Source organism: Neofelis nebulosa, chromosome 5 (assembly GCF_028018385.1).
Source record: "Neofelis nebulosa isolate mNeoNeb1 chromosome 5, mNeoNeb1.pri, whole genome shotgun sequence".
Lineage (NCBI taxonomy): Eukaryota > Metazoa > Chordata > Mammalia > Carnivora > Felidae > Neofelis > Neofelis nebulosa.
In genome coordinates, this window is record NC_080786.1 from 157,131,666 (window position 1) to 157,157,847 (window position 26,182).

General features: G+C 61.5%; 1 protein-coding gene across 5 annotated transcripts in view; it reads left to right on the forward strand.

The window, feature by feature from the left end:
- The window catches only part of AGPAT3 (1-acylglycerol-3-phosphate O-acyltransferase 3), an 82,675-nt gene that overhangs the window by 38,610 nt on the left and 17,883 nt on the right, over positions 1-26,182 (forward strand). For 2 of the 5 annotated variants that reach the window (XM_058732159.1, XM_058732162.1), the window contains exon 2: positions 22,377-22,603. In XM_058732159.1, coding sequence (XP_058588142.1) covers positions 22,426-22,603 — 178 coding nt within the window. In that variant the 5' untranslated portion in view covers positions 22,377-22,425. Of the gene's footprint in view, positions 1-4,363; positions 4,607-7,819; positions 8,130-16,580; positions 16,710-22,376; positions 22,604-26,182 lie in introns of those variants that run through there. The other 3 variants (XM_058732163.1, XM_058732161.1, XM_058732160.1) reach the window with 3 other exon arrangements.

The following is a 26,182-nucleotide window of genomic DNA, read 5'->3' on the forward strand; positions in this document are numbered from 1 at the left end:
CAGCTCCCCGGAGTGAGTCTGGGCCCAAAGAGCCAGCTGTCCCTGAACTTGTCACTGCAGGCGGGGAGACGGGGGGTGGGGTGGGGGGGCGTGCCTGGGCCGGGCTCTCCCGGGGCAGGGGGCCGCGGGAAGGGTTTCTGCTGCCTGCGGGAAGCACGTGGGGCCCGTCAGTGAAGACACAGACCACCCAGAGGCTCTGCTGCGGCAGGTAATGTGAGAGCACATGTCCCTCCCCCCCCCCCCCCCACTCCCCCCCAACCAGCAACAGACGAGCTCAGACCAAGGTGGCTGCCCCGGCCCAGGAATGGCACTGAAGGACACACCCCAGGGAGGGAAGTGCCCCGCGGTAGACAGAGACACGCGCGGCCGGGTTGTGCTGGGAACCCGGGGCTGGCGCGGGGTGTCCTGCTGAGGAGAGGAACCGGGAGGGCAAGAAGGACACAGCCCCTCGACCTTGCGGGACGAGCCTGGCCGTCGGCTGGCCCTCTGTCTGAGCTGCGCGTTCCCGACATCACAACACAGCGAGGGCCTCAAGTCTTTTGTCCCTGGTCTAGAGCGAGGGCCCTGGACGGCCAGACAGGTGCAGCTGCACGGAGACAGAGAAGGCTCACGGTCAGGGTGACGAGAGAAGGCGGGGCGGCCTGCAGCCGGAGCTGGGCTTCCCTCCAGATGAAGCTTGTTTGGGGAAGCACTTTGGAGGGACCCCGTGAGGGCGTGGCTGCTTCGGATGCTCACCTGCTAAGACAAGACAGGACCTGGACGCAGCCCCGGCTGTGAGCTAGTGACGCTGTCTGGGGGGAGGGGGTGGGGGGGGAGCTGAATTCAATGCCAGGAGATGAGGTGAAAAGCCAGTTTGTCACCGACCTTCTGCACAGTGTGGCTTCAGTGTCCCAATGCTTCTTGATCCCAAACCCCAGAGTCAGACGGGGCGGGCGTTCCTTCCGGCGGGGGCAGCCGCGGCCCCCAGCACACGCTGGGGGCGGCTCAGAGGGTGGTGGTGAACGGCAGCCCTGGGAGGTGACAGGAGGGCCAGATGCCAGCCCCCGGGTGTCCGAGGATGCGCGTCCACCCGCACGGGTGCCATGGCCGGTCCCTCAGACCAGCAGGCAGCAGGGAGGGCCGGGGACACCCACAATCAGAAGTCTGCAGAGGGGGCTGGAGGCTTTGCATCTTGGCCCCAGAGATAGGGGTGAGTCAGCTGTCTGTGGGGCGTTTACAGTGGGTGCAAAGACCTCTTTTGAGCAAAGGTGGGCAGGAATGTGCTTGAGAGAAGGTCCCTGGTCACCTGGCGTCCTGGGAAGGTGGCGGAGGTGAGCCGCCTCCAGCGGCTGCTCCCGACAAAGAGCCCAAGGGTGGCACAGGAGGGGTGTCCGCGGTCGAGCGTGGCATCGGGCGAGACTGCCAGTCTCCGTGCTCACAGCTGGTCTGTTCGGGTCCAGCGGGATTTGTGGGCGCGGTTTGTGTCGGTCCAGACGCGTGGCACAAGGACAAGGTGCCGGGTGCTGCCGGGCTCGGCGGACCAGGCAGGGCCGCGAGAATAATCTCTTTTGAAGATACCATCTCTCATAAAACTTACAAAAATCAACTCATTTTCCAAAATAAATTTGACTTCTTTCCCCGGTTCCCTGCTGCAACCCGACATCCGAGGCCTGGGCAGCTGGAACAGGGAAGGGCCACAGGGGCACTTGTGGGGGCTACGGGAGGTGGGGTGCCCAGCGGGGTCTCTGAGAACCCCTGCAGCTGGGGACCTGGGCAGCCGTGAGTCCCTGCCTCGTGTCGGCTGTCACACCATCGTCCCTGCCGTCACCTGCCACACGGCCGGCGGTACCTTCCGCTGGAGGCCGCTCGAATAGAATCCCGCGGCCCAGGCGGCTTGTGAGCCACAGACATTTCTTTCTCACGCTTCTGAAAGCGAGGAGTCCAAGATCAAGGTGCCGGCAGGTTCCGTGTCTGGGGAGGCCCCTTCCTGCTTCACAGCCGGCAGCTTCTCTGTATCTTCGTGTGGGGAGGGGCAGGGGAGCTCTTGGGGTCTCTTTGAGAAGGGCACTGACCCCACCACGGGGGCTCCCCTCTCGTGATCTGATCACGAGGCCCGAAGGCCCCACCTCCCCGTGCCGTCACCTCGGTGGTCAGGTTCCAGCCCGTGCGCTTGCCGGGGCGCAAACCCTCAGTCCCTAGCAGGTGGCGCCGGGCAGGAAAACCGGGGTGGGGCCACCGTGTCAAGTGTGAGCCAGAGTTGGGAAAGTACAGACATCAGAAGACCAGCCGTCGGCCCCGGGCCTGGCGTGGGACGAAGGCTGATCTCCCTTTCACACCCTGCCTCTGCCTGGTTTCACATTTTACAGCAAGAATGTCCTACTCCCTGCCAACTTACAGAATCTCCTTAGGGCTCCAGAGCGGGGGTGTTGTGACTTCACACGTCTTATTCACAGGCCTGGCTGTAGAATCCCGCCAGGGAGCGCCCCTCCCGCGGCCGGTCTCCCTGCGGGGCCCTCCGCTGCCCTCCTCGTGAGCCGTGGCAGGCGCCGCTCCTGCCTCGAGCCCGTGTTCTCAGCCGTGGGGGAGACCGGCCTTTCGGTGGGTGCGATGGGAGAATGGGCGTTTCCGGTTGGCTTGGCGTCTCGGTTGTTGACGACACAGTTCCTGCTCGTGGAAGCGGTGCTTTGACGGGTACTCGGCCTGTGTTAGAATCCTGATTCTGCTACGTGCTCGCCGCGTGACTCTGGGCAGGTGGCTTAGCGTTTCTGTACCTCAGTTTCCTCATCTGTGAAATGACTCTCATGAGAGCTCACCTCCTGAGGGTGCCACGAAGACTGAACGAGCAGACGGACACAGGGGGGCATCGGGACGCCCCGTGACAGTGACAGTTCTAGACAGCTGTCACCCTGCACGGGACTGTGCGCTCCAGCTGGCGTTAGAGCATCTCGACTGCAGTTCCGGAACTTGGGCTCCTGCTCTGGGCAGCTGGGTGTGGCAGTTTCCCTGAGGAGAGAGTCAAGTCCTCTGCGGGGAGGGGCAGGGAGGGTCGGGGGCTCAGACCCGGGTGCTCGCGGGTGCTCCGGCCACCTCCCCCCACCCCCCCAGCTCTGTGCTCCTGAGAGGGACATGGGACCGCAGGAAAGCACACCTCTCTGGAATATGTGTGGGGAAATGGGAGGGACACCCAGGAGCCAGCTCAGGAGACCAGCCTTCCTGCCACCCGGCAGAGCAGCCTGGGGCCCTTCCCCCTGGGCCCTCGGCCTGCCCCACAGCGTCCAGCCCCCGGCTGGCCTAGAGAGGTAGGAGGCCGGGGTCCAGCCCAGCTTCTCTCGTCCCCTTGAGCACCCCCCCCCCCCCCCACCGGCTATCCTACCCCTGGGAACAACAGGCGCCTTCGATGCAACCGTGTCCTTATTGCCACCATCGCCTGGGACAGCGGGGCTCTGCAAACCGGCTCCCGTGCTCGCCGCGTGTCAGAGAGACCAAGCTGGCACGTCGGGCACACAGACGGAGCCCCTGGGCACTCCCCGCGCGGGCGCTTCCCGGTTCTGTGCGCTGACACCCGTGTCCGCGGTGTGCGGAGGGGACGCCGGGCCGGCCGCTCCTTGGTGCCAGCCGGGGTGTTGTTGCTCGTTGACCAGACCCCTTGTCCCGGCAGGTGCCTCAGTGCCGTGTGCACAACTCTCCGCCCGTCACCCGCCCCTGGCCTGTAGCTGCATCTCAGAGGCTGCAGTTACGAGCACAGCTTGGCAACCAGTCCCAAGTGCAGTCTTGAAACGATGAGTGCACTCTCGTCATCCCGGTGCCCGGTGCTCGAGGTGGCCCAGGGCCAGCGAGCCGGGTCACGTGTCCTCGGGAGGCTGAGCAGGGCGACCCCCGTGTCTCAGACCGGCTGGTCCCCTCCGGGCCCGCCCTTCACGAGCGAGGCGCTCCCCAAGAGTGAGGCGCTGCCCCGGGATGCCCGCTGCCGGACGCCCCCGTGCGTGTTCACCCCGACCCGCCCGTGTCCACACCGCGCGGTGACCACAAGCTGCACAGCGTCTGGCACAAGAGTTTCCGAATGTGCTTCAAAGCACTTGAGATTTGGCCGCTGGCTTCCCTGTGTGCACACCTCAGGCTGTTTACCCGTGTTTGGTTTGCATGGTAACCCGTGCTCCCCGCGCATCCCGGTGTGGATTGGAAGGACACCGTCAGCCTCCCGGGGAGCACCAGCCTCACTGCTGGAAGCGCCACCGCCGGCTCCTTGACCCCAGGGTGAGTCGAAGCGAAGAGGCTTGTCGCGAGTGGGCCTCGATGTTTGCTCCCCCCCCCACCCCCGACTTGTTCGTGTATTTGAAGCTGCGGGAGGCAGACCAGGTTGAACACAGCACCGCCGGCCTCCCTCAGGCGCCCGCGGCCAGGTCCCCGTGGAGCAGCAGGCATCCGTCGGTCGTGTCCCGCGAGGGACTGGAGGGCACTTGGCTGGCCGGTGCTGGGGCCACAGCGCGGCCTCCTCCTGCGTCGTGCCGGGACCAACAGGGAAAGCTCAAGGAACTCAGAGCCTTTCCGAAGAAGGGCTGCAGAAAGCGGCGGGAGCCCGTGCCCAAGCGGTCAGCGGGAGGGACGACGCCCCGGGCATGAGAACGAGGTCGGGGTCGCGACTCTGCCAGCAGGAGGGGGCTCGGTGAGGCCTTGTGGGGAGTCTTAAGTGAGGGCCTCTGGCAGCTTCTCTCCCTGTTGCTCTAGAGTGCTTGTGTAGCTGGCATCCAGAGGCTTCTTCCCGGGTCTGAGGCCGAGGGAGATCTGGAAGACAGGCCGGTGAGGTGGTGCGTTCCCCGAGCACCTCGTTAACCTAACACGCGGACGACGGTGTATGGGGCGGAGGGGGAGTCTCACTGCCGGGGCCGGCGTGTCTGTGAGGCGGGGCCCGCAGCACAGTGCTTGGTCCCCAGCATCTTTCCTTCCGGAAGCTGCACGTTGTGGCTGCTCTACTGGGTGTGGAGGCAGCACGGCCTGAGGATCAGCAGTGTCTTTGGTGACGCGTGGGAAATAGCGATCAGCCGTGATTTAGCTCGCGTCGAGGCGTGGACACATCAGGACAAGCGCCAGGATGTGCCGTCCCGCCCCTGGGAGCGGCCGGATTCACTCCAGGGGGCCACGCTGGGGGCAGCGGGGCGCTCAGAGGGCCGCGTTTCGGACCCCAGGCTGCCAGCTCTTTGGGGATTTGGGGCAGAGGGACTCAGAGCTGCAGTCGTGCCGAGGGCAGAGCCGTCGGGATCGCCACGTGGTTGGTCTGCAGTAGCATCTGTCGCTTGGCGTGGCCTCGGCGTGTATGTGGGTGTGGCTTCATGCATGTGGGCAGGGCCCCCCGTGGCCCCTCACCAGCGTGTCTGGGCATGGCCCGTGTGGCCTCTCTCACATGACACTGTTAGCAAGCACCCGATTCCGGCAGGTTCCACGTGGGGTCCCCCCTGAGAGCCAGGACTGCAGGAGCTGGTGGCAGGGGCTCCCGGTTTCTGTGTGGGGTCAGGGTGGGCCGGGGACGGCCAGAGCTCTGCTGGCGGTGAGCACAGAGAACAGGACGGGGAGGCTGACGGGGAGCGGGGAGCCCAGGGCCGGCTGTGCCGCAACTCCCCCCCGCCCCTCCCCTGCAGGGATAGGGGGATCGTGGGTCCATCCCGGAGGGTGGAGGGAGGCACGGCCCTCGGTGCGCCCCGGCTTGCCCGCCACTTGCCCTCCCTGTGGCTGCGCTTGGCGAACTTTCTGGCGGTCGTCTCTCTGATCTCCTTTCTGTCTGGGCTGTGGTTGGCGGGTTCCTCGTTTGCAGGAGCCCAGCAGGTACCGGACGGAGGAGCGTCTGGCTGTCGCCGGGGGCTCCGCGGGGCCCCTCCGGCTGTCCGGCCCCCTCCTCACTGGGCCCCTGCTGGCCCCAGGGTCAGCGGGGGTAGCAGAGAACCTGCTCTGGGACCACACGATAACAATCACAACATGCTTGCCGTTGCGCGTGGCCCCGCCCGACGGGTGTGGTCACCACCAGTCAAGCAGGGGGACTGGAGTGTGCCGACTGACTGCACGGGGAGAAACTGTTTCCTCTGAGGAAGTGTTACAGAGTTTTAAAGGATACTTTTTCCCCGTGGCTGCTCTCAGCGCCAAGAACTCCTGCCAGCACACGCTCTTTCACCCTTTTGGCGGGAATCACTAACGTTCAGGGGCAGGGAAATAATCCGGAGACTACGTTCCCGTGACGCTTTCTTGTGCAATACGTTCAAATTAGCTTTGTTCTCAACCTAACGAGGTGTGGAGAACGAGAGCCTCGAGGGAGGGCGGTGGCGGGGGTGGGGGTGGGGAGAGGGTGCGGGGAGGGGGGCTGGGGGGCAGCTCCCGGGCCTGGACGGCGCGGCCCCCGGTCTCAGGGGCTGGAGTTTGGAAGGTGTGTCTGGGGGGCTGCGGGGGCAGCCGGGAGGGGTCTGTGACCCACTTTCCACTCAAGACGAGTCATTGCGGCCACACCCCGGAGGTCAGGCCGGAGCGCCCAACGGAAGCCTTTACCAAGGAGGGCAGGGCCTGTCCGGCCTCAGAAGGTCCTCACGGGACGAGTCAGGGCCACCTGCCGCCCTGCACGGAGACCTTGGCTGGGGGGTGGGCCTCATGGTCCCCCAGGCCCGTGTCCTCACGTGTCACACACCGAGGTCCCCCACGGGCTGGTTCTGCGGACGCACGTCCTGAACGGCACTCTGGGAGAGGAGGGCTTTCTTTTCGTGACCCATTGGAGAGGCAGCGGTCCGGGCGCCTGGCAGGGAGCGGCACCTCCAGGGCCCCCTCCGTCCCGGGAGGATGGGCACGGCTACGTTAGAGCCAGTCCGCCAAGGCCGCCAGCACCCGGGATTAAGGACTTGGAAAAGCCTTAGCCAGCAAGACGGTGCTCAGGACAATCCTCTGAAGCCCCTTCCAGTGGACGGAGTGCAGGGTAGTGACCCGCCTTCTCTCCTGAGACCTGTCAGGCCAGAAGCTAGATGACAGATGCTTCTAGAAGGAGCCTTGCAGTGACCCGTCCAGAAGCCCCAGAACCTGCTGCCTCAGGGTCCCACGGGAGTTCCTGTGCTGCAGATTCACAGTGGTGCCCGGGGGAGGGGGGGACGGGGGAGGTGCAGGATGGGAGCGCTGGCCCAGTCTCCTGTGTAGGAGAGTGACAGTAGTGACTTCATTTCCCCCTGGGCCCGCGCCCTAGCCCCGAGGAAGGTTCTCCGGCCAGAAGAATCCTCAAGACACCCTCATGATCAAATACCCCCCACCCCACCCCCCACCCCGCTTCCTCAGGTGTCTGCTGAGGCCTTCTTCACTGGGAGCGGGTTTTGTGGGGTGACGCTTCTGTCCTTGGGTCACCTGATCTCGCCTCAGCCCCGTCACAGATCCCAAGTCTCAGGGAGACGGGGGAGAGGCACACATCCCCCCACCTTCCCTCAGTTCCTCCAGCACAGACTCCCCAAGAGTAAGACGTGTGGCTTTCCCCCCAGGAGCCCTCCTCTGTCGGCAGCTGTGGGCTGGGACCCGGCCCCGAGTACAGGACGTCTGTCCATCACCTGGTGGCCCAAGCACGGGCTCCCTGTCACTAGCTGACCCCACGGCCCCCCCCCCCCCCCGGCCGCGCTGTGTTGGGGTCGTGCCATTGTGGCTTTGGAGAGGTGGGGGAGAGACGGTGTGTGCTTGTGGGCCGCTGACCTGCGTCCCGGCCCAGCCCCGTGACACCAGCAGCTCACGGTGGCTCCCGGCAAAGCTGCTTATTGGATTAGTGGCCCCGCGGGCCCCTGCAGCAGGTGGGGGGAGGCTGGCATTTAAGGAGTCCTGTTTCCGTCTGGGCTGCTCTGTGAGGCCTGCAGGGGCCTGGGGCGGGGGGAAGGTGGCGCCTGGAAGTGTGTGTTCCCCTTGGGGCTGAGCAGATGGTCCTGGTGGCCCCGGCCCGTCGGACACGGGCGCCATAGTCTGGACGTAATCCCTCTTCCTTATCCGCCGGCCAGGGGCTGACGCTGCTCAGGCCGCCGGTCTCCTTCTGTCAGACTTTCTCGGGCACAGGGTTCCAGGGGTCCAAAGATGCTGTCCAGCTACTCAGCCTGCCTTTTCTCGGGCGTGTGCACCGCCCTGGTCGCCGTGGCCCTGGCCTATTACTTCTACTGGTGAGTACGGCCTGGCAGGCTCTGGGCCGTCCCTGCGCAGGGGCCCCAGGCCTCGCTTTTCTTCCACTTCCCCTCCTGTTCTCCGTGTGCCACAAACTTCCCGCTTGGGAAGGGGCCCTCGTGGTCGGCAGGGAAGTCAGTGTCAGTCCTGCCGGTTGTGTCCGGGGCTCAGCCCAGGGAGATCCCACCTCGCCCTGTGGCGAACATCTTTGGGACGTTCTGGGACGTTCCTGGAGAAGGTTCCGGGGCCGGGCGCCTGGCGCCTGGAGCAGCTCTGTCAGCTTCCTGGTGCCCCCCGACCTCTTACCCCGCCGTGGGCGCGGGGGGCTCACGGGGTGGTCCGTCGATGAAGCGGAAAGTGGGTAGTTTCCATCACGGAGAGGCCACCCTGCTGTACCCAGGCAGGCTGAGCTGCTTTGCGGTGAGTCACTCGCAGCCCTTTCTGGCTGTCGTGACCCGCGCGCACACTGGTTCTTGCTGGGAGGTGGGGAGTCCGAGAGGTGGTGCTGACCCCGCCGGCCTGGGGTTCCCGAGACTCGGGTCCAGCCCGACCCCACACCAGGCCGCGATGGTGAATGGGGCGCGTGTGCTCCAGGCCGTTTCCATCTGTAGAATGGGAAACCGTGTGCCCTGTCTGCACGTGATCATCTGTAGCCGGGGCACGGGGATGGGAGCCATCGGGTGGAGCTGGCCCCCGCCCGGTGCTGGATGTCGTCAAGGTGGCCGGTGGGGAGACCCGAAACCCCAGGTCTGTGGCTGACTTCATTTTTTAGGGCCAGAAAATGGGGTGATTTCCGGTGAAGAGACACTGAGACGTTGGCTCTTGTGAAGGTTCTGACCCAGATTAGTTTTGTTTTCTTCAGCACACGGTCTGGCTGGGAATTCTGTTTGCCCGAGGCTTTCCCGTCTGTTGATCCGATTATCACTTCCGTTCTGACGATGCGGAGGGCGCTGCACACGGTGTGTTCGGGGGCTCCGTGCCTACGCGGCCCCTGCCCTGCCGTCCAGGACACGAAGGCCCTTTCCTGCCCGCTAGGAGCTGGGAGCCCCTTCCTCCCCAACTCCGTGTCACTTACCGTGCAGAATGAATTTATGCCCGGGAGTTATTTGCATTTTAGATCTTACGTGAAAACGATTGATAGAATTTACAAAGAGTTACACGGGACCACAGAAAGGTGACAGGGGTGAATCAGGGGAAGAATTGGCCCAGGTGAGGGAAGGAAGGACTTTTGTCCCCTATTGAAGGAGCTCCGGGTCTTGGCCAGGTGGTTCCCCAGACCCCGCTGGGGCCCCCAGGGGACGAGAGATCACTTACTTTCATGATAAACTTCCAGATGCTCTCGGTCAGGGGAGGGGTCCACCAGCCCAGGGGTGTGTCGCAGCAAAGGTGCCCCCCTTCCCCCCACCCCTGTCCTGGTAATCGATGGCGTGTGGAGGCCAGGAGAGGAGAGGCAGCTCGTGTGGCTCTGAAGCCTGGCCAGCTGCGGTGTGCTGGCGAGGGCACGGGCTCGCCGGGTCCCCTCGGTCCTGACGCTTGCCCCAGCCACTCAGTCGTCACTCCATCCACACGTGGACAGAAACCCAGATGGAAGAATGTTTTTGCAGCTTCTTGTGATCTGGCTGGCAGAGTCGAGCAGCCCCAGCTGTGCCCCCGTCCCCCCGCCCCCGTCCCTGTCCTTGTCCCCCACGCTCAGAACTGGGAGAAAACATTGAGGTTTTCTTGCCCTGGGTCTACAGAACGGTCTCCTCCCCAGTTTGTGCTGGGCTTAAGTGCTGCCTTTTCGGCCGCCAGTCTCCCCGGGCCCGGAGTCCCACCCAGACTGGCGTGCGCTCAGCCAGCCTGGGCTTCTGGAGCGCTGTGACCGGCACCGAGGGGGAGCCCCTCCCCGGAAGGTGCTGGAGAGGAGTGCTCTGTTCTGGTCAAGATGCCTCCGGCTGTGCGAATTTGTGAGCACTTCCAGGAGAAGCTCAGGGTCAGGGAATAGAACTCTGGGCTCCAAGATGCCATCAGAGACCCACTTCTTTCCGAGGCTCTGCCGTGTGGCCCGGCCCTGCTCAGACGGCTACGGCTGTCCTCTGCAGACGTCACGGCATCCAGGAGAGAGACCTTCTCGTCCGCTGCCCTCTTGCCGGCGAGGACCGTCTCCATGGTGGGCTTCTCCACGTGCCCGGAGGTGAGCCCTTCGCTAGCAAGAGGCCGGACGCGGCCAGAGCGTGGCCCCGGCCCCGTGCCGGAGCGCCGCTTTCGGAAGCGTCCCCCCTCCTCCCTCCTGCAGGTCTGTCAGCAGAGTGACGTCGGGGCACAGCAGCCAGGGAGGCGACCGTGCTTCTCTGAGAAAGCCTGGCTTCGCTTCTGGGTGTAAGACCCCCAGGACCCACCCGTGAGACAGACATAGGGAGGCGTGGGTTCCCCCAAGCGCACACTCACCGCCTCTGGTCGCCCACCGTTACTTCTCTTCGGCAACGTCGCCGGCAGGTACCCCCTTTCAGACGTCACGCTCACCGTGAAACGCACACGGACCTCGTCTGTGCTTCTTTAAATTGTTGAATAACATCAGGGCCGGAGCCCCGCCTCCCCGCCCGTCACCCGGCGCGACCTGGGGGCCCGGCCGTGGCTGACCTCGTGCCCTCTGAGGAGACCTTAGGAAGAGCTGGACCGCCCTCCCTCTGTATCTCAAATATTTAACAAATTCACTGGCCTAAGTGGCATTTCATATGTTGGTTTAGGGATCTTCCTCATTTTAAGGAGCGCAGATTCCTGCCGCTAAGAACCAGCTGCACAGGGGAAAGATGTTTTACATCTTTACGAGGGACAGAGACGTTTAGGGGAGGCCTGGGGCACCCTCACTTCCAGTGCTGCCTGCACACCCCTGCGGGTCCCGTCCCTGCAAGCTCGTCGTTGGCGTAGGCAGCGCCCCGGTCAGCGGCTCCCCCACACTGCTTTGTTGATAAGTTTCCCCGTTATCGCAGCCGAAGTATGGCTCTGGGTTCTCTGGGCTCTTTCTGGAAAGACACACTGGCACCAAAGCCCTTACTTGAAGTTACAACAGTAGCTACTTTTAAAAGTTAGTGACTTACAACCATGTCCGATAGAGATTTCTACCATGGCCTTCAAGGTGTGTGTGTGTGTAAAGAATCAAAATCTCGGGGTGCCCGCGTGGTCAGTCAGTTGAGCGTCTGACTCTTGACCTCAGCTCAGGTCATGATCTCGTGGTTCATGAGATCGAGCCCCACATCGAGCTCTGACTCGATGACAGCTTGGAGCTTGCTTGGGATTTTCTCTCTCCCTCTCTCTCTCTTTCTCTCTCTTTCTTTCTCTCTTTCTTTCTCTCTCTTTCCTCCCGCCTCCCCCCCAAAATAAATAAATAAACCTTAAAAAAAAAGAATTAGGGGCACCTGGGTGGCTCAGTCAGTTAAGCGTCTGATTCTTGATTTCGGCTCAGGTCATGATCTCCCAGTTCGTGGGTTCGGGCCCCACATAGGGCTCTGCCCTGACAGTGTGGAGCCTGCTTGGGATTCTCTCTCTCTCTCTCTCTCTCTCTCTCTCTCTCTCTCTCTCTCTCTCCTCTCTCTCTCTCTCTCTCTCTCTCCCCCCCCCCCGCCCTTCCCCACTCACACTGTCTTTCTTGCTCTCAAAATAAATAAACTTAAAAAAGAACGAATTTAGAAAGAATTAAAATCTCACTGATGTCGGCTGCCTGAGGGAAAGCGGGTCCGAATCACAGAAGCTTCAGAGGCTCACTGACAAAGCGTCGGGGTCAGACCGCGGCTTCGGCGTGGCTCTCCTGGGTGTGCATCAGGCCTCCTCAGCGTGGGGTGTGCCGTGCAGTTTCCCCAACGAATGTGACCGTGAGGCCCTCTGGTAGCAGGTCGGTTCCCGGCGTCAGTGTGTCAGTTACGGAGTTTTACCAATGCTCGCGATGATTTAAATATCTGTCACTGGTACGGAAAGCGGCACTTTTACGAAGGCTCCTTCAGAACCCAGTGTGTTTATGAAACCCTGACGAGTTTTCAGGGACACTCCTACCTGCCCTTATTTCATCCTTGGAGCCAGCCCGTGGTTCTGGTAGTAAAGGTCCTCTTACCCTTACTTTCAAGTCAGAAACCGAAATTCAGAACGATCACGTCACGCGCTGAGGCCACAGACACGGGACAAGAACTGTTGGCTGAGCCCTGGGCCCAGTGCACACCTGCCCCCGTTCCTCAGTGGAGAAACCCACGGTGGGCGTGGGGGCCCCTCGAACGTGTCCGCTGAGCTGAGACCTGCAGGTCATTTTCCCTTGACCGAGTTACACGAGGACTCTTTTCACCTTTAAAGGTGCTATTTCACGGTTGGCATTAACCCAGACCTTAAATCGCTTTATATTTGCATTTCTCTGAGTTGGCAGCCTGCCCGGTTTAAAGGAAAGTGAGCTCCCACCCGTCCCTTCCTCTGGTTCTCAGGGTCGTGGCTCCAAAGCCGTCCGGCCGCTGATTCCCGACCGTTTGCTGATGCTCCGTTCCGTGACTCACTAACCCACCCAGTTCTCTCGCCGATATTTACCAAGTGTCCATCCACCGCGTGCCAGGCGCGGCTCTAGACTTTTGCTTCTCTGCGAGTGTGACAGGCACCTGTCACTCCTCACCGCCCCCGAGTTTGCTGGGTTAGCATTATTTTTAGTTATTTTGCTCTTCCCCTAATACTTCAGTATACTTGAACTTTCACTTTGGGTTCAATCAACTGGAACAAAGCCCTCCTGACCTGCTCTGTGTAAAATAACTTGGGTTTACGACATTCGTATCTGTGCGGTCGTTATAATTGAGTTCTCCACGCTTCTTTTGTAGGTCGATTTCAAATATTGAAAGTCAAGAAACAGCATTCACAATAAAACTTTTAATGAATTAGTCCCTGCCGATGCCACAGAGAAGGCATGAGAATCCCGTCATTAAGTCTGTGCTGCTTGGAGGAGGAAGTCGCTCGTGAAGCCAACCGTAGAAACCCACGCCCCGTGTTAGTGCGATCTCTGTCTGCACCACAGTTTCCTGGCAGGGTTTTGTTTTTTTTTTTTGTTACTTGAAAATGTTAATTGCTTCATTTTTATTTTTGAGAAAAGAAACCTATTTCTCCTTCAATACCAAAATCTTCTAGCTCCTTAATCGTATTCTTTGTGGAACAAATTCTTTGTTCTTGAAAGATCTCTGGTTCTAGTTTGGAGCAGTTTTCTTTCCGGGCCACCTACGGGTGTTTATCCCGGCATTTCCTTCCATTGCGTAATGGGGTGAGTTCTTTGTCTTAAATCCCATGTCTTTCTCTTTCCTTCCTGTTTCGCTGGACTACACCCTCAAGTAATCTTTTCACAAAGGATCAGCAGAAGTTCCATTTTCTGAAACCTGGTCTATCTCAGGACTGCCGTGATTTCTGTCTTCATTCTTTGTGTCTCTCTGGTCCTGACAGAGGGGAAATGGTATTCAGAGGGAGGAGGCTTTACTACAGGAGCCACTTACAAAGGAGCCAGCAGGGATTGGGGAGCGGTGACAAGGGGAAACCCTGGAGTCGGCACATCCTTACTGACAACGTACTTCGTTCCAGCCAGAGCCGCGCGGGGAAGGGCAGGGCCCACGGAAAAGTCGGAGGATCGTGGAGTCCAAGTTGACTTCTCTTGGTCCCAGGGTCGAAATTCTGTGAAATTTGTAAAGTGGCCACATTTCGGAGTGTGCCGAAGCGTGAGGTTCTGGGGGACATCTGTGGCGCTCCGCCGCTCTTGACCCAAGGGTTCCGGCCTGGATGCTCCCGGGGACTGGGTGACGCTTGTCACGGTGCACGCGCGGTAAACACGCATCATGCATTCAGCAGGCTTTGATGGAGCGCCTGGGTATGACACCCAGACCCGCGTGCTGGCGTCCCAGAAACGGTGGCTTAGATGCGTGCGACGGGTCCTCTCTGCCTGCGAGGTCCCGGCCTCGCAGGACCCGCGTCTTCCACACTCTGGGCCTTTAGGCCTCATATGTGTTGCTTCATGCTGACCTTGAGCCACCCTTCCTCACTCGGGGCAGAAGGGCAGAGGGCGTCCCAGAGGGATTTGTCTCTTGTCCTAAAACAGACGCCTTCTTGCAAGAACCTATGGACGTCTCCCCTGTCCCCCCCTCCCTGTGTCCCCCTGCCTGGAACTGGGCCTCACGGCCCACAGCAGTCACTCCAAGAGGGGATGGGGTTCCTTTATGGCTTATATCTGGGGCCTTAGATCCCATCTTGGGATTCGATTCTCACCAGGAGCGGTGTGGCGGGAGGGAGCCCACGGTGGCTGCACGGGACTCGTGGGCCCGGAGGGGAGGTTGGCCTGTTGTTTAATTGCCTCTTTTCACCCACTGGTTGAGGAGATATATGATGCTAAAAGAGCCTCCTGATTCCCGTAATGGTTTTAAGTTAATTTTGTATCCTACTTATTGTAACGTATTAAACACAGTAGAGAGGCACCTGGGTGGCTCAGTCGGTTGGGTGTCCGACTTCAGCTCAGGTCATGATCTCGTGGTTTGTGAGTTCGAGCCCCGCGTTGGGCTCTGTGCTGACAGCTCGGAGCCTGGAGCCCGCTTCAGATTCTGTCTCCCTCTCTCTCTCTCTCTCTCTCTCTCTCTCTGCCCCTCCCCCACTTGTGCTCTGTCTCTGCCTATCAAAAATAAATAAATGTAAAACAATAAGAAATTTTAAACACAGTAGAAATACACACGTGCCTCAATACAAATACAGCAGAAAGTTGACACGTGTCTGAGGCGTGGTGTTTGCTAAGCCAGTAGCCACACTCGGCGTGTCCAGCAGGGGTGCACCTGCTCGGGCGTGAGGGCCCGCGGGCCGTCAGCTCCGGTCCAGCTCACTGGTCTGCTTGTCTGTCCGCGCGGGCCGGGGCTCGCTCGAGGCTTTGTCGTAGTTGTGACATCTTGTGGGCCGTTCCCTGGTCCCGTGCGTGGTCTTCTCGGCTTCTCTTTCTTGTTTGGTTCTCCACACGAGCTGTAGCACCCGCCTGTCTAGTTCCCGGTGAAGCTGAGGGACCGGTTGGTGTTTTAATTAGGATTCAAGTGCATCTGTAACTTAGAACGGTTTGCGTGTCAATCGCGTGTCACCATCTAACACACGCCCTCACAGTGTGGCACTTGTGGCCACCACCGGCTTCTGCGGGTCAGCAGCCCGGGCCGGGCCCAGCAGGAAGGGGCGTCGGTGTGGCTGCAGTGGGCTGGCACCCGCCTGGGGCTGTGGGTCCACCGTGCTCCGCGGGGCCCGCCCCCCACAGGCCGCCCCGGGACCCCCGCCCGGTGGCGCGGGGCACAGGGGAGGCGGCAAGGCCCTGAGGGCCGAGCTGGGGTTGAAGGACCACGCGTTCTCCGTGTGCAGAGCCCTGAAGCCAGCGGGGCCCCAGCGCCGGAGAGGGGACCCCACGTCCTGACGCCTGCCTTGCCAGGGGAGGGGCACAGGGAGGGCAGTGTTGTTCCCTTTGCTAGGCCTGCTTATTGTCTTTCAGGATGTTCTGCCGTGTCCTCGTGCGGGCTCCGCCGTCAGATCGTTTCGTTGCAGACACACGCGGGGTCTTGTCTTCCGTGTGCCTCCTGCATCTGCGTGTCTGCGTGCAGGCGTGCCCACTGGACGGCGGTCCCCGGGCTTATCTTCCTGCCTTAAGTGCTTGGACTGTGAGCCCGCTCCCCACTTGCTTTAGGAGAAACCCCTGGTCCTGGACGTGCAGTTTTTCTGTTTCTGCTGCTAGAAAGACAGTGGAGCGACCCGGGAGCCGCCAGCGGCCGGGGCCCCGGATGATCGGGGGGTGGGGGCAGAGCCGCCAGCGGCCGGGAGCTCCCCATCTTCCGTGCGTGGCTTGCGGGGTTGCTCTATGGTCTCGGATGACCACCTGAGGCCAGTTGTCTACCCAACAGTCCTGGGGCTGTTGGGTAGAAATGACTAAACTGCTCTGCTGTCTTGGTCCCTTCTGATGACTTCAGTCAGAGCGAGTTACTGAACGTTCTGAGAATGTCGATCTCTGTACATTGTGTTAACTGCATGCGGCACTCTGTCATCTGTTGTGTATAGTGGCACTTTGGCCACAGTGGATTCTCTTGGGTCTGCGGGATACACACCTGTCATTTGCAGATAGGGATGATTTTGTTCCTCCTCCTAGACTTTTCGGTTTCTCGGTGGTTCTGGGAATCTGACGAGGCGACAGACGATTGTTAGCAAAGAAACGTGTCCTACTTCTTGGCCCGTAGAAGGATAAGATGGTCCCTGCCAGTGAATTTACCCAAGAACGAAAGGTGGTCCCTCAAAGACTCAGAAATAGGATCGTGTTTGACGTACAATTTTAGTTGGCCTCATAAAAATACCCTTTCTGCTTCCTGGCCTTGTCAATAACATGATGATAGGATACAGCCTTTCTCTCAGCGTCGTGGTCAGGTCAGCGTGGACAACAGTGGCCATTGTGCTCTCATTCGTGATGTCATCGATGGGTGCAGGGTCACCCTCTGAGGCGGTGCCCCCCGGGCCGCCAGCCAGCGCCTGCCCCTCCGTGTCATTGTCAGAAGGATGTCTGCCACCAGCGCCCCTCCCGCCCCCGCTCACACCAGGTGGGCCGTGGGCCAGGAAGCCACCCAGTCCCTCTTGCCCCTGCCACAATTACAGCCAGAGGGAGGAGCAGCCGGTCAGGGACCGGTCAAGGGGCTAGACGGTCCCGCTGTGAGTGATGTGGATTTGCTCCCGTGCGGCCCGGGCTGGCCGCTCGGGGAGCGCGCGCCTTACTCCTGGCTCCGGGCTACGTTTTGGGCAGTTGACGTTGCGTCTACGTGTCTCGGGGTAGCTCGAGAATATTCGAGACGGTGTTCGCTCTCGACTCTCCCCTGTTCATGGGTTTTGTCCTCCGGTGTCTCCTGACTCAGAAACAACAGAACGGCCCGCGCGCAAACCAAACACCCAGGCTCGCTCCTGGGGTGTCTTCTGTGCGGCCAGCCGGCAAGGCCTTTCTGTGGTGCCTCCGGGGGACTGTGCGTGCCTCACGCATAGGCCTTCATGGGTGGGACGGGACAGAGGGAAGGAGGGAAGGTAACGGTTCTGCTTTTCTGCTTCATCGCGGGCTTTGAATTCGGATGACTGAAATCCGCATGAAACTCAGCGGCTCTTTCTGTCCTGTAATGTAGACCACGTATCTAGAACATCAGAAACGCTGCCCTCTGGCGTGTTTGAATGTCTTCTCCCATTGCCAGCCGCTGTCGGCTCACAGAGAGCACTCGGGGCCAGCTGAGGCCACGGCTCGGAGGGGCAGCGGTCCCAGAGGGGTGGTCCCACGGCTGCACCTTCCTCTGGTCCCCGGGGTCGGGCCGCAGGTCACCGGGAGAGGCAGCCAGAGCAGAGCAGGAGACACGGCCGAAGGGGCACCCGGTGCCGGCGGAGGACAACGGTATTGGTTCGGGTCCCGTGCCGCGTCCCCGCTGTGTGATGGGGACACCCTGGGCGGAGGCACGCGAGGCACGTGGGTGGAGGGACTGGCACCGCGTCTGCGTTGGTCCCCATGCGGTGCTTCCCTGCACGGAGCCCGTGTGATGGAGATGCCCGGTGCCGCCCTGCCGGCCTTGGTTTCTTTCCCACGCAAAGGCTTTGTCAGAAACGTGGGAGTTTCCACAAAGACGGGGGACGGGGCACCTGGGAGGATATCTGAAGGTCAGACCACCTGACTGGCTAGTTCATGAACAAGAGGGACCCAGGGACCAGTGCCGGGAAAGAGGGGCCCTGGGCGTCTGGGGACGGGCCCTGAGGCAGGTGCAGGGGACGGAGCACTCTGCCCTTGAGCGGTGAGGCGGGACCAGGCTTCCCAGCAGGACGTGGGAGGGGCCTGGGGTCTGGGGACGAGGCCGGAGTATTTGTGGGAGGGGTGTCACTCCACTAGGGCGGCCAGGACAGAGCGCCGCGGGCTGGGCAGCTTCGGCGGGCAGTTCTGGAGGCTGGCTGTCTGAGATCCAGGGGTGGGTGGGACTGGATCCCCGTGGGGGCTGTGGGGGAGGGATCTGTTTATAGACAGCGTCACATGGTCCCCCTCTGCGGGAGACCGTGTCCGAATCTCTCCCTACGAGGACACCAGGCAGGGTGCTTTATGGCCCACCCCAGTGACCTCATTTAACGCGATCACCTCTTCAGAGACCCCGTCTCCAAATACAGCCACATTCTGAGGTGCTGGCAGTTAGGACCCCAGCATGTCTTTTGAGGGACACCGTTCGCCCATAATGGGAGGTGCCCCAGTGGGCTCTGAGAGCAGCCAGGGGCCTCACGTGACGGCGGTGAGGTGTCGCAGTGCTGCAAGGTGCTTCCTCCCTTCCCCTCGTGGCCCTAAGCCACAGAGAGCTCGGCCGTGGGCATCACAGGCTTGTAGCAGCAAAAGCACCGGGAGGGACAGGGTGTCAGACCCACCAGGGGTCCCCCTTCTTCGGGGGCAGGGCGCTAGAGCTGGGAGGAGGGTCTGGTTTGGGCTCCCAGTCCTTCCTGCCACGCTGGAGGGAAGGCTGGCTGGCGTCCCCAGACGCCCCGGGTCGGCGTCTGTGGTGGCCGGCGGCCCCTGAGTTCCGTGTGAGGCCGCGTTTAGCTCAGTTGCCTGGCTTACTGCCCTCCCGACAGGCCGGCGGTCCGTCCTTGCCTTCCAGCCCTGAGGGGGTGACTCCACCCCACACCCCCACCTTGAGGAGGGGTGCGAACTCAGGAGGCAGCCACCTCACCGTCAGGATCAAGTTGTGCAGATGCGGGCTTCCGGAACGATCTAGACCTATTATCTAGTGAAGGGGCTTAGAGACAGGCCCAGGCTTCCTTGCTCTGTCGGTGATGGCGTCTGAGCATTAGTGAGGGGGTATCAGGTACGCGGGCCGGGGCGGCCGCCTGCCACAGGCCCCAGGGGCTGCTCCTGAGAAGCAGGTGGCCTCTTCTGAGGCCCGGGCGCGGGGGGCTCACCCAGGTGTGCTGTGGTCACGGTCACGGACGGGTGAAGGGCCGAGTTCCGGGCCTTTCCTCGTCTTCCTTTGTTGGACGCACAAATTGGGGAGCAGCTTTATGGCCGAGGCCCGGGCCCTGGCCTCCCCCGTCGTCCTGAGCTGCAGGCCTTGAAGTCGCTTGGGCCCTTCTGGTCCTCAGTTTCCAGCGGGCACCAACAGTGGCCACAGGGGCGCCCGGTGGTGCTGTGGCCGTAGCCAAGACGAGACGCAGACCAAGTGTTTAGGACAGAGCGTCTTCGAGTAACCCATCCAGGAGGAACTGTTTGGCTTAAAGCCTCGCGCGTAAGAAATGTAAACTTGTTCGGGAATGCTGGGTCGGGTGGCCGTCGAGAGACTTCATGATGTATTTCGTCACAGCGAGGTCGCGTGAGGCGGCACGGGAGATGCAAACCCGGCGGGGAAGACAGGAGGGAGTACGCTCCCTGGCCTCCCAGAGGAGGGTGGTGCCCCGCGTTTTGAGGGGGGACGGTGACAGAGGCTGTTGAGCAGTGAGGCGATAGACCCCCTTGGCTGCCTCTAAAAGAACGAAGTCGTATTTAGAAAGTAGAAACTTCACAATGTGCCAGGGTGCGTAGCGCTCGCGTATTTAAAGTCAGGTTTAAAAACGTAGAGACTCACTTAAACTCGTCCCGTGAGAAGGTAAGCCGGTTTTGTCGGGCGCACAAGCCAGCGGTCTTGGCGGCCTGCATCGAGGGCTCCCCCCTGCCGTGCTCCTGCCCCTCCAGTGGGAGGCCGAGGCCAGGGAGAGGCTGGGAGCGTGTGGGCCCAGTGGGAACGGGGCGTCGCCCCACCTCCACCCTTCTGCAGGGGACCCCTGCCGCCTGTCCCCGAAGGCCTGTGATGCCGGTGTCGGCGGCGTGTGGCTGGGGCGCCAGCGTCCAAGCAGACAGTCGGCTCGGGGTACTCTTGCGGGGTGGGAGGGAGGACCCCTGACCGCAGCTGGTGACGTTCCTGAGGGTGGAGTCTGGCCCCCAGGTGAAGTCGTGCATTTTGACCCCACTTCTCGGGTATCTGGGCCAGATCCTGACAGCCCGGCTGACCAGCAGCAGGGGAACATGCCGGAAGACGGCCAGCCTCAGCAGAGCCCCGGGCCAGGCTCACTTTCTGGTGCCCGAGAGCCCGGCACACAGCACCTAGGACCCACCTAGGGTGGCTGCAGCAGGGACAGGTGATGGCCGAGGCTCACAAAGAAGGGCAGTCATCGGAACGAGGCCCCAGGACCACTACCAGCCCCACACCACGTCCATCAGCCCTTGTCAGGTCCCCCACTTAGCCCTGGGGACACGGCCGGGAGGCCAGCTGGACCCAGACAGGAGGGTGTGGTGCTGGCGATGGGGCCAAGGGGTGGGTGCAGCTCTCCGGGGGGTTCTGCAGATGGACTTTTAGACCAGAGCCTCGGGGGCAGACCAGGGACTGGCTACTTACCTTCACAGCCACGGGGGCTGTTGTGAAACAGGTGCAGGCGTGGAGCAGGGCCCCCACGCCGTGGAAGGAGCTGTGGTGCACACTGAGCCACCAGGCATGTCCCGTGTGGGTCTCCTCGCGTGAGCCCTCGGGAAAGGAGGCCGGGTTCACGGTGCCGGGCGTGGAGCGGTGCTGCTGGGGCAGGGGCGAGGGGAGGCTCCCAGACTCGACCACGGCAGTGGCTTTCCAGGCCGCCCCGCCGCACAGCAGTGAGCGCGTCTGAGCTGTCGTGAGTTGTACCTCGATAAGGTTGACTTTAACATCAGATTCTCATACCTCGCGCCCTAGTGATGGAAACAGCAGGTCGGCCACAGAACCTAGGAATCTGCCTCAAAAAGCATGACGGCTGAGGTGCCGATCTCTGAGCTGGCTTCCGGGGACCCTGGTTATTCTGGCCCACGTGGCCCGAATCCGAGATGGTGGGGGTGCGGGCAGAGCCGGGCCTGCTGGAGCGGTGGGGTGCAGAGAGCCTGCCACGGGCCGGCCTCGGTGCCGGAGGACGGGCAGCAATGCCAGGTCTGGCCAAAGCCATTGCCTCCAGGGCAAGGAAGAAGTGTGTGGTCAGGCCCGGCCGGTATGTCTGAGACTGCTTTACCGAAGGGCCTCTGCCCGTGGGAGGAGCGTGGACCCGGCCTCACTGCCTACTCTGGAATTGGTCCTGATCCTTCTCTCGCTGTGACCCTGAGCCAGGCACTGAGCCTGTCTGTGCTTCTGTTTGCTCAGAGGGGGGTTTGCAGTGACCCCCTAGGAGGCAGTAAGATGCTTCTCAGGGTGGGCACTTCAGACACAATGGGCTGGGTCGGTCGGGACTGCTCGTGGGGCTGCGGGCATCCGAAGGTCTGGCTGGAGCTGGACAGTCAGCCTCCGCGTCCAGAGCCTGCCGCTCACGTGTCCTCCTGGCAGGGCAGCCAGGTCCCCCAGAGCCAGCTATGTAAGGACCGGGGGCCGGGCAGAGTTGTGCTTTTATGACTCGGCCTTAAAAGGCACTGCACTTTATTTCTGGCCCAGTCGGTTTATTCTCTGGGGGTGGCCGGTTCCCGTGTGCCCGCAGGTGTGGTCAGCTTGTAAAGTGATGCGGGGCCTGCCCTGGAGGGTCGGGGAGCCCGGTGTGTGGCTCAGAGCCCCCTCCGCGCCCCACCCCCAAAGAGGGTGCGGGCGCCTTTCCCACGGACCAGGTCTGCGGGTGCCCCGGCCGCGGGCAGCCCTGAGTTTGGGTCACGACTTCCTGCTTGGTTCTCTGTCCACAAGGGGGTCACGGGGCAGCTCACGGGACAAGTTCAACCAAGAAATGTGAGCTTCTGGCTTCACCGTTGAAAATGAGAAATGCATGTGAAAAGGGGACAAAAACTGGTCAGGTGCCTGGGTGAGTCACCGCCTTTGTGTTAGAGCCAAAACAAAGGCTTTTAGCTTAAAAAGTGCACCACTGTTTGGGAATTAGGAGGCATTAGTTACGGTATCGTGGATCTGTTTTCCTGGAGAGTTCGTGTGCAGTTTGACGACGGTAAATGCGTGGTAAAAAGTCTAAAAAAAAGACTCTCTGTCATGCCGTTTCCTAGAGGGAATCACTGGTAATGCTCGGGGACATTGGTTCTAGTCTTTTCTGCCTCTCTTGTGTGCCCGGGGGTGTCCGCGTGTGGGCCTGCGGGGTGCGGGGTGGGGTCGCGGGGTGCGGCCCCCGTGAGCTGCCGGGGGTCGGGCCCCGGGTCGGGGCCGTGCCGTGAGCACCGCGGACCCGTCCCCGGGGCCCGCGGCCGCCGGGGCCCCCGCACCCTCCTGACCGCTGCCCCCTGTCCTTTGCAGGACGGCCGTTCTCGCTGAAGGACCCTGCACTCGCTACTGAGCGGCGACCATGGGCCCGCTCGCCTACCTGAAGACGCAGTTCGCGGTGCACCTCCTCATCGGGTTCGTGTTCGTGGTGAGCGGGCTGCTCATCAACTCCGTCCAGCTGTGCACGCTGGTCCTCTGGCCCCTGAGCAAGCGGCTGTACCGCCGGCTGAACTGCCGCCTCGCCTACTCCCTGTGGAGCCGTGAGTGTGGCCCGCGCCGCACGGCTGGGGGGGTGACGGTGGGGGGGGTTCTTTCTGCCGGATGAACCCCACACACGGCGCGCCGTAACGGGCAGGGGCCCCCGGGGGTGGCGAAGGCTTCCGATGACGTGACCGGGAGGCGGGGGCCTGGCCGGCGACCCCCGGGCTGGGAATTGGGGGGTGTGGGGGGGTGCTCCAAGGTGCTCAGGGCTGGCTCCTGGCCAGGACACGAGCAGAAAGACACTCCCCCCCCCCCCCCCCCCCGACTCTTGGTCTGGCTGACCCAGGTGACGTTGCCGCACTTGACCGCTCGGACCCGCAGAGTCCAGTTTCCTGAGGTTTAACGTGGGGTTTTGGATATTTGAGAACAAATGCAACTCAGCTCAGCACCCCCCAGCCCCGTCCCTGCCAGCTCACGGGCCGGGGTCGGCTCCCGTGTGCTCTGCCAGCCTGTCACCAGAGCGTCGTGAGGCCACCCTCGGGTGGCCTGTCCTCTGGTACCTATCTGAGCGTCTCTCTGTGGAAGAGAAGGGCTCCTGCCTGCGTCCTGGTTAAACAGCTGCGTGTGGACGTGTGTGTCTGAGGCCTGTATGCACGTGTGCGTGTTCAGACCTCGACGACAAAGCCCACCGTTGACAGAGGTGAACGCCGCACGGGGGCCTGGGGTGGGGGGGAGCCAGGCACACGTCAGGAGGGCAGCTCGCCAGCGGGCGTCCACAGCTCGAACAGCGGCAACTTCTGACGATTAACCCACAAAATAAGGATGTACCTGGAGGGATATCTGCAGAAGTACATACGTACAGACATTCTCGTCGTGTCATTTCTATATTAGCATAAAAGTGGCGGCAGCCGCAGTGCCCATGAGTGGAGGCCGGCTACGGTGAGTCCGCCTGGCACAGCCGTTACCGACCGGGGACCATCTCTCGACTTGATAGAGGACCATCTTCAACGTCCTTTTTTCCTAAAGTCTACTCATTTATTTTGAGAGAGAGAGAGAGAGAGCATGCGCAAGGGGAGGGGTAGGCGGGGAGAGAGAGACAGAATCCCAAGCCGGCTCCACACCGTCAGCGCGGAGCCCGACGCGGGGCTCGAACTCATGAACTGTGAGATCGTGACCTGAGCCGACACCAAGAGTGGGACGTTCGACCGACCGAGCCACCCTGGCGCTGCTTAAGACACGCTTTTAAGCGCAAAGGGAAGGTCTCCCGCAAAGTACGTGGCATGCTGGTGTTTTTGAACACCGTGTGTGTGAGGTGTGTGCACGTCTACACGGCCGTTCGTGCCCAGAGGGTCTCAAGGGGTCAACGGGAGACTGAGTGTCAGGGAGTGCAGGGAGGAGGGCCTTCTACTTTTTTCCTTTTCTGTTTTACTTCTTTGCTGTTTATTTTGCCTTTTATTTTTTTTAGGGTTTACGTTTATTTATTTACACGTCTGACTTTGTGCCGTTTCCATTTTTTCGCGTAAGACCATGTTTCTTTTCCACTAAAGAGAGAGTAATAGCCACCGCGTGCCTGCCGTGTGGGGAAAGGTGGGTCTCCATTCGCCTCCCGGTTCCGGGGCAGAGAAGGGAGCCCCGTCGAGGAGGCCGTGACCTCCCGCTACCTCTGCCGAGGCCAGCACGCCGGCCTGTGGCTTTCTCTTGCCTTACATACGTAGCAGCTTCAGTGCCCAGGGTTTGGTTTCTTTTCTGGATGAGACACGATTTGTGTGTGGGGGTGGAGTGGGGGGAGAACCAGAATTCCTCTGACGTGAAAAATACAATGAGTTGTTGATGAACGTAAGACGTGATGTGAGCACACACCCAAAGGGCAAATGCTAATCGATAAAAACAAAATTGTAGACTCCGCCTCCAGCAGGATCCTAAGGAGCTCAGTCCCGGAGAAAGCCGGCTGGGTTCACAGGAAGTAAGGGAACCTCTCAGCCCCGCCCCCTCCACCCAGCAGAAAGCGGGGTGCTCACTGAATCTCGAGGTTGCCTTCCTGGGGCCCCAGCTGGGCCCGCTGCAGGGGAGGGGGGACGCTGGATCTACACCAGGACCCGGAGCCGTGGCCGGCGGGGACGGGGAGCACGTTCGAGGCACCTCTTGGGATCAGTAGCTCCGAGTTAGGCCTGAGGAATCTGTCAAGACAGATAAGATGGGAATTCACGGTCCGTCCGAGGAGAACAAAAGACTGACAGACAGCGACAGGTGTGACAAAGAATCAAACAGAACTTGTATAAATAAAAACCGTAATTGTAGTTTTTAAAGTGAACTCTTAGAAGACGCGTGTTCCGTCACGTTGGACCCTGCTCACGAGGGACGGGCACGCGGGGCGCACACGTGCGGCGGAGCCCCGCCAGGGAAGTGTGACACGGGAGCGACGAGAAGGAAGGGGGGACGCGCAGGTCTGTGGGGGGACACGGGGAGGCAGCGCCGGGGGAGGTGATGGCCGAGGACGCCCCCGGATGGATGGAGACGTGGTTCTGTGGCTCTAGGGGGACAGCGCATGCCCAACAGGGAAAGAAACAGAATCCACACGTGGACCTGCCCCAGGGAAGTCACAGCCCACGGAGACAAAGGGCAGTCTGTACAAATACCCAGACAGGAAAGCCGGGCACCTGCCGGCTGGACAGATGGACCTGGTCTCGGCCCAGCGGGGTCGAGTCAGGGGCTGGGAGGCCTTGACCCCGAGGGAGCCTCACCACCCTGGCCCAGCTGCCTGCACAAGTCAGGAACAGCCAGAGGCCAATGCACGGTGGCAGCCCTCACAGCCCACGGACAAGCACCTGAAAACTCTCTCTGGTGAGAATAAAGCTGATAGCACGACAGGGGCTGAGCTGCAAGAAAGAAGGAAGTCAGAGAAAACGGCAAGTAGGTACCTCTGAACGATCCTGTTACATAGTGATGCCCGGTTTGTGAGGCTGAAACAGGGGTCCGGGTGGGGATGGGGGGGCCGCAGTGTTCCGGTCCCCCACCCCCACCAGCCCTCCATTCTCATATTTGCCAGGAAGAGAGCGGCCATGTCACCATTGGACTTGGCTAAGGGAGGGCAGGGTGGGAAACAGACATCAGACCAACCTCAGAGCTATTAGAACAAGGTGGATTAAACGAGCAACGACAAATCCTTTTTTGCAAAACAGACAAAGTAGCGGAAAGCGTGGAGAGGAGAAAACGTGCTGGAGGGGTGAAGCGGGCTGGGTGGGGCCCCTCACCCCCGTCCCCCCCCCCCCCCCCCAGCAGCCCGGCCTTCTGCTGCTGAGTGCCAGGCCATGGGAGCCCCCAGGGCACCTGCTGAATTTGGGGGTGTTCTCCACGTTACCCTGAAATACAGGGGCAAGTCCTCCTCATGTTAGGGCCGCGTGGGAGGCTCCCCTACATTCCGGGGGCGCACGGAGAGCCCTGGAATCTCAGTGCCCCCGGACCTGCCTTCTGTTCAGCTGGATGTGTGGTCCTGTCCCCGCCCCGTCAGGCCTGGCGCCCTCCCGCTGACCACCGCGTTCCCAGCATGACTGTCGTCTGGCCACAGAGCTTAGGGGCACACGCGTGGAGCCACATGGCCTGTTCCCGGCCGACCCGGCCGAGACTGAAGCTTCCCGGCT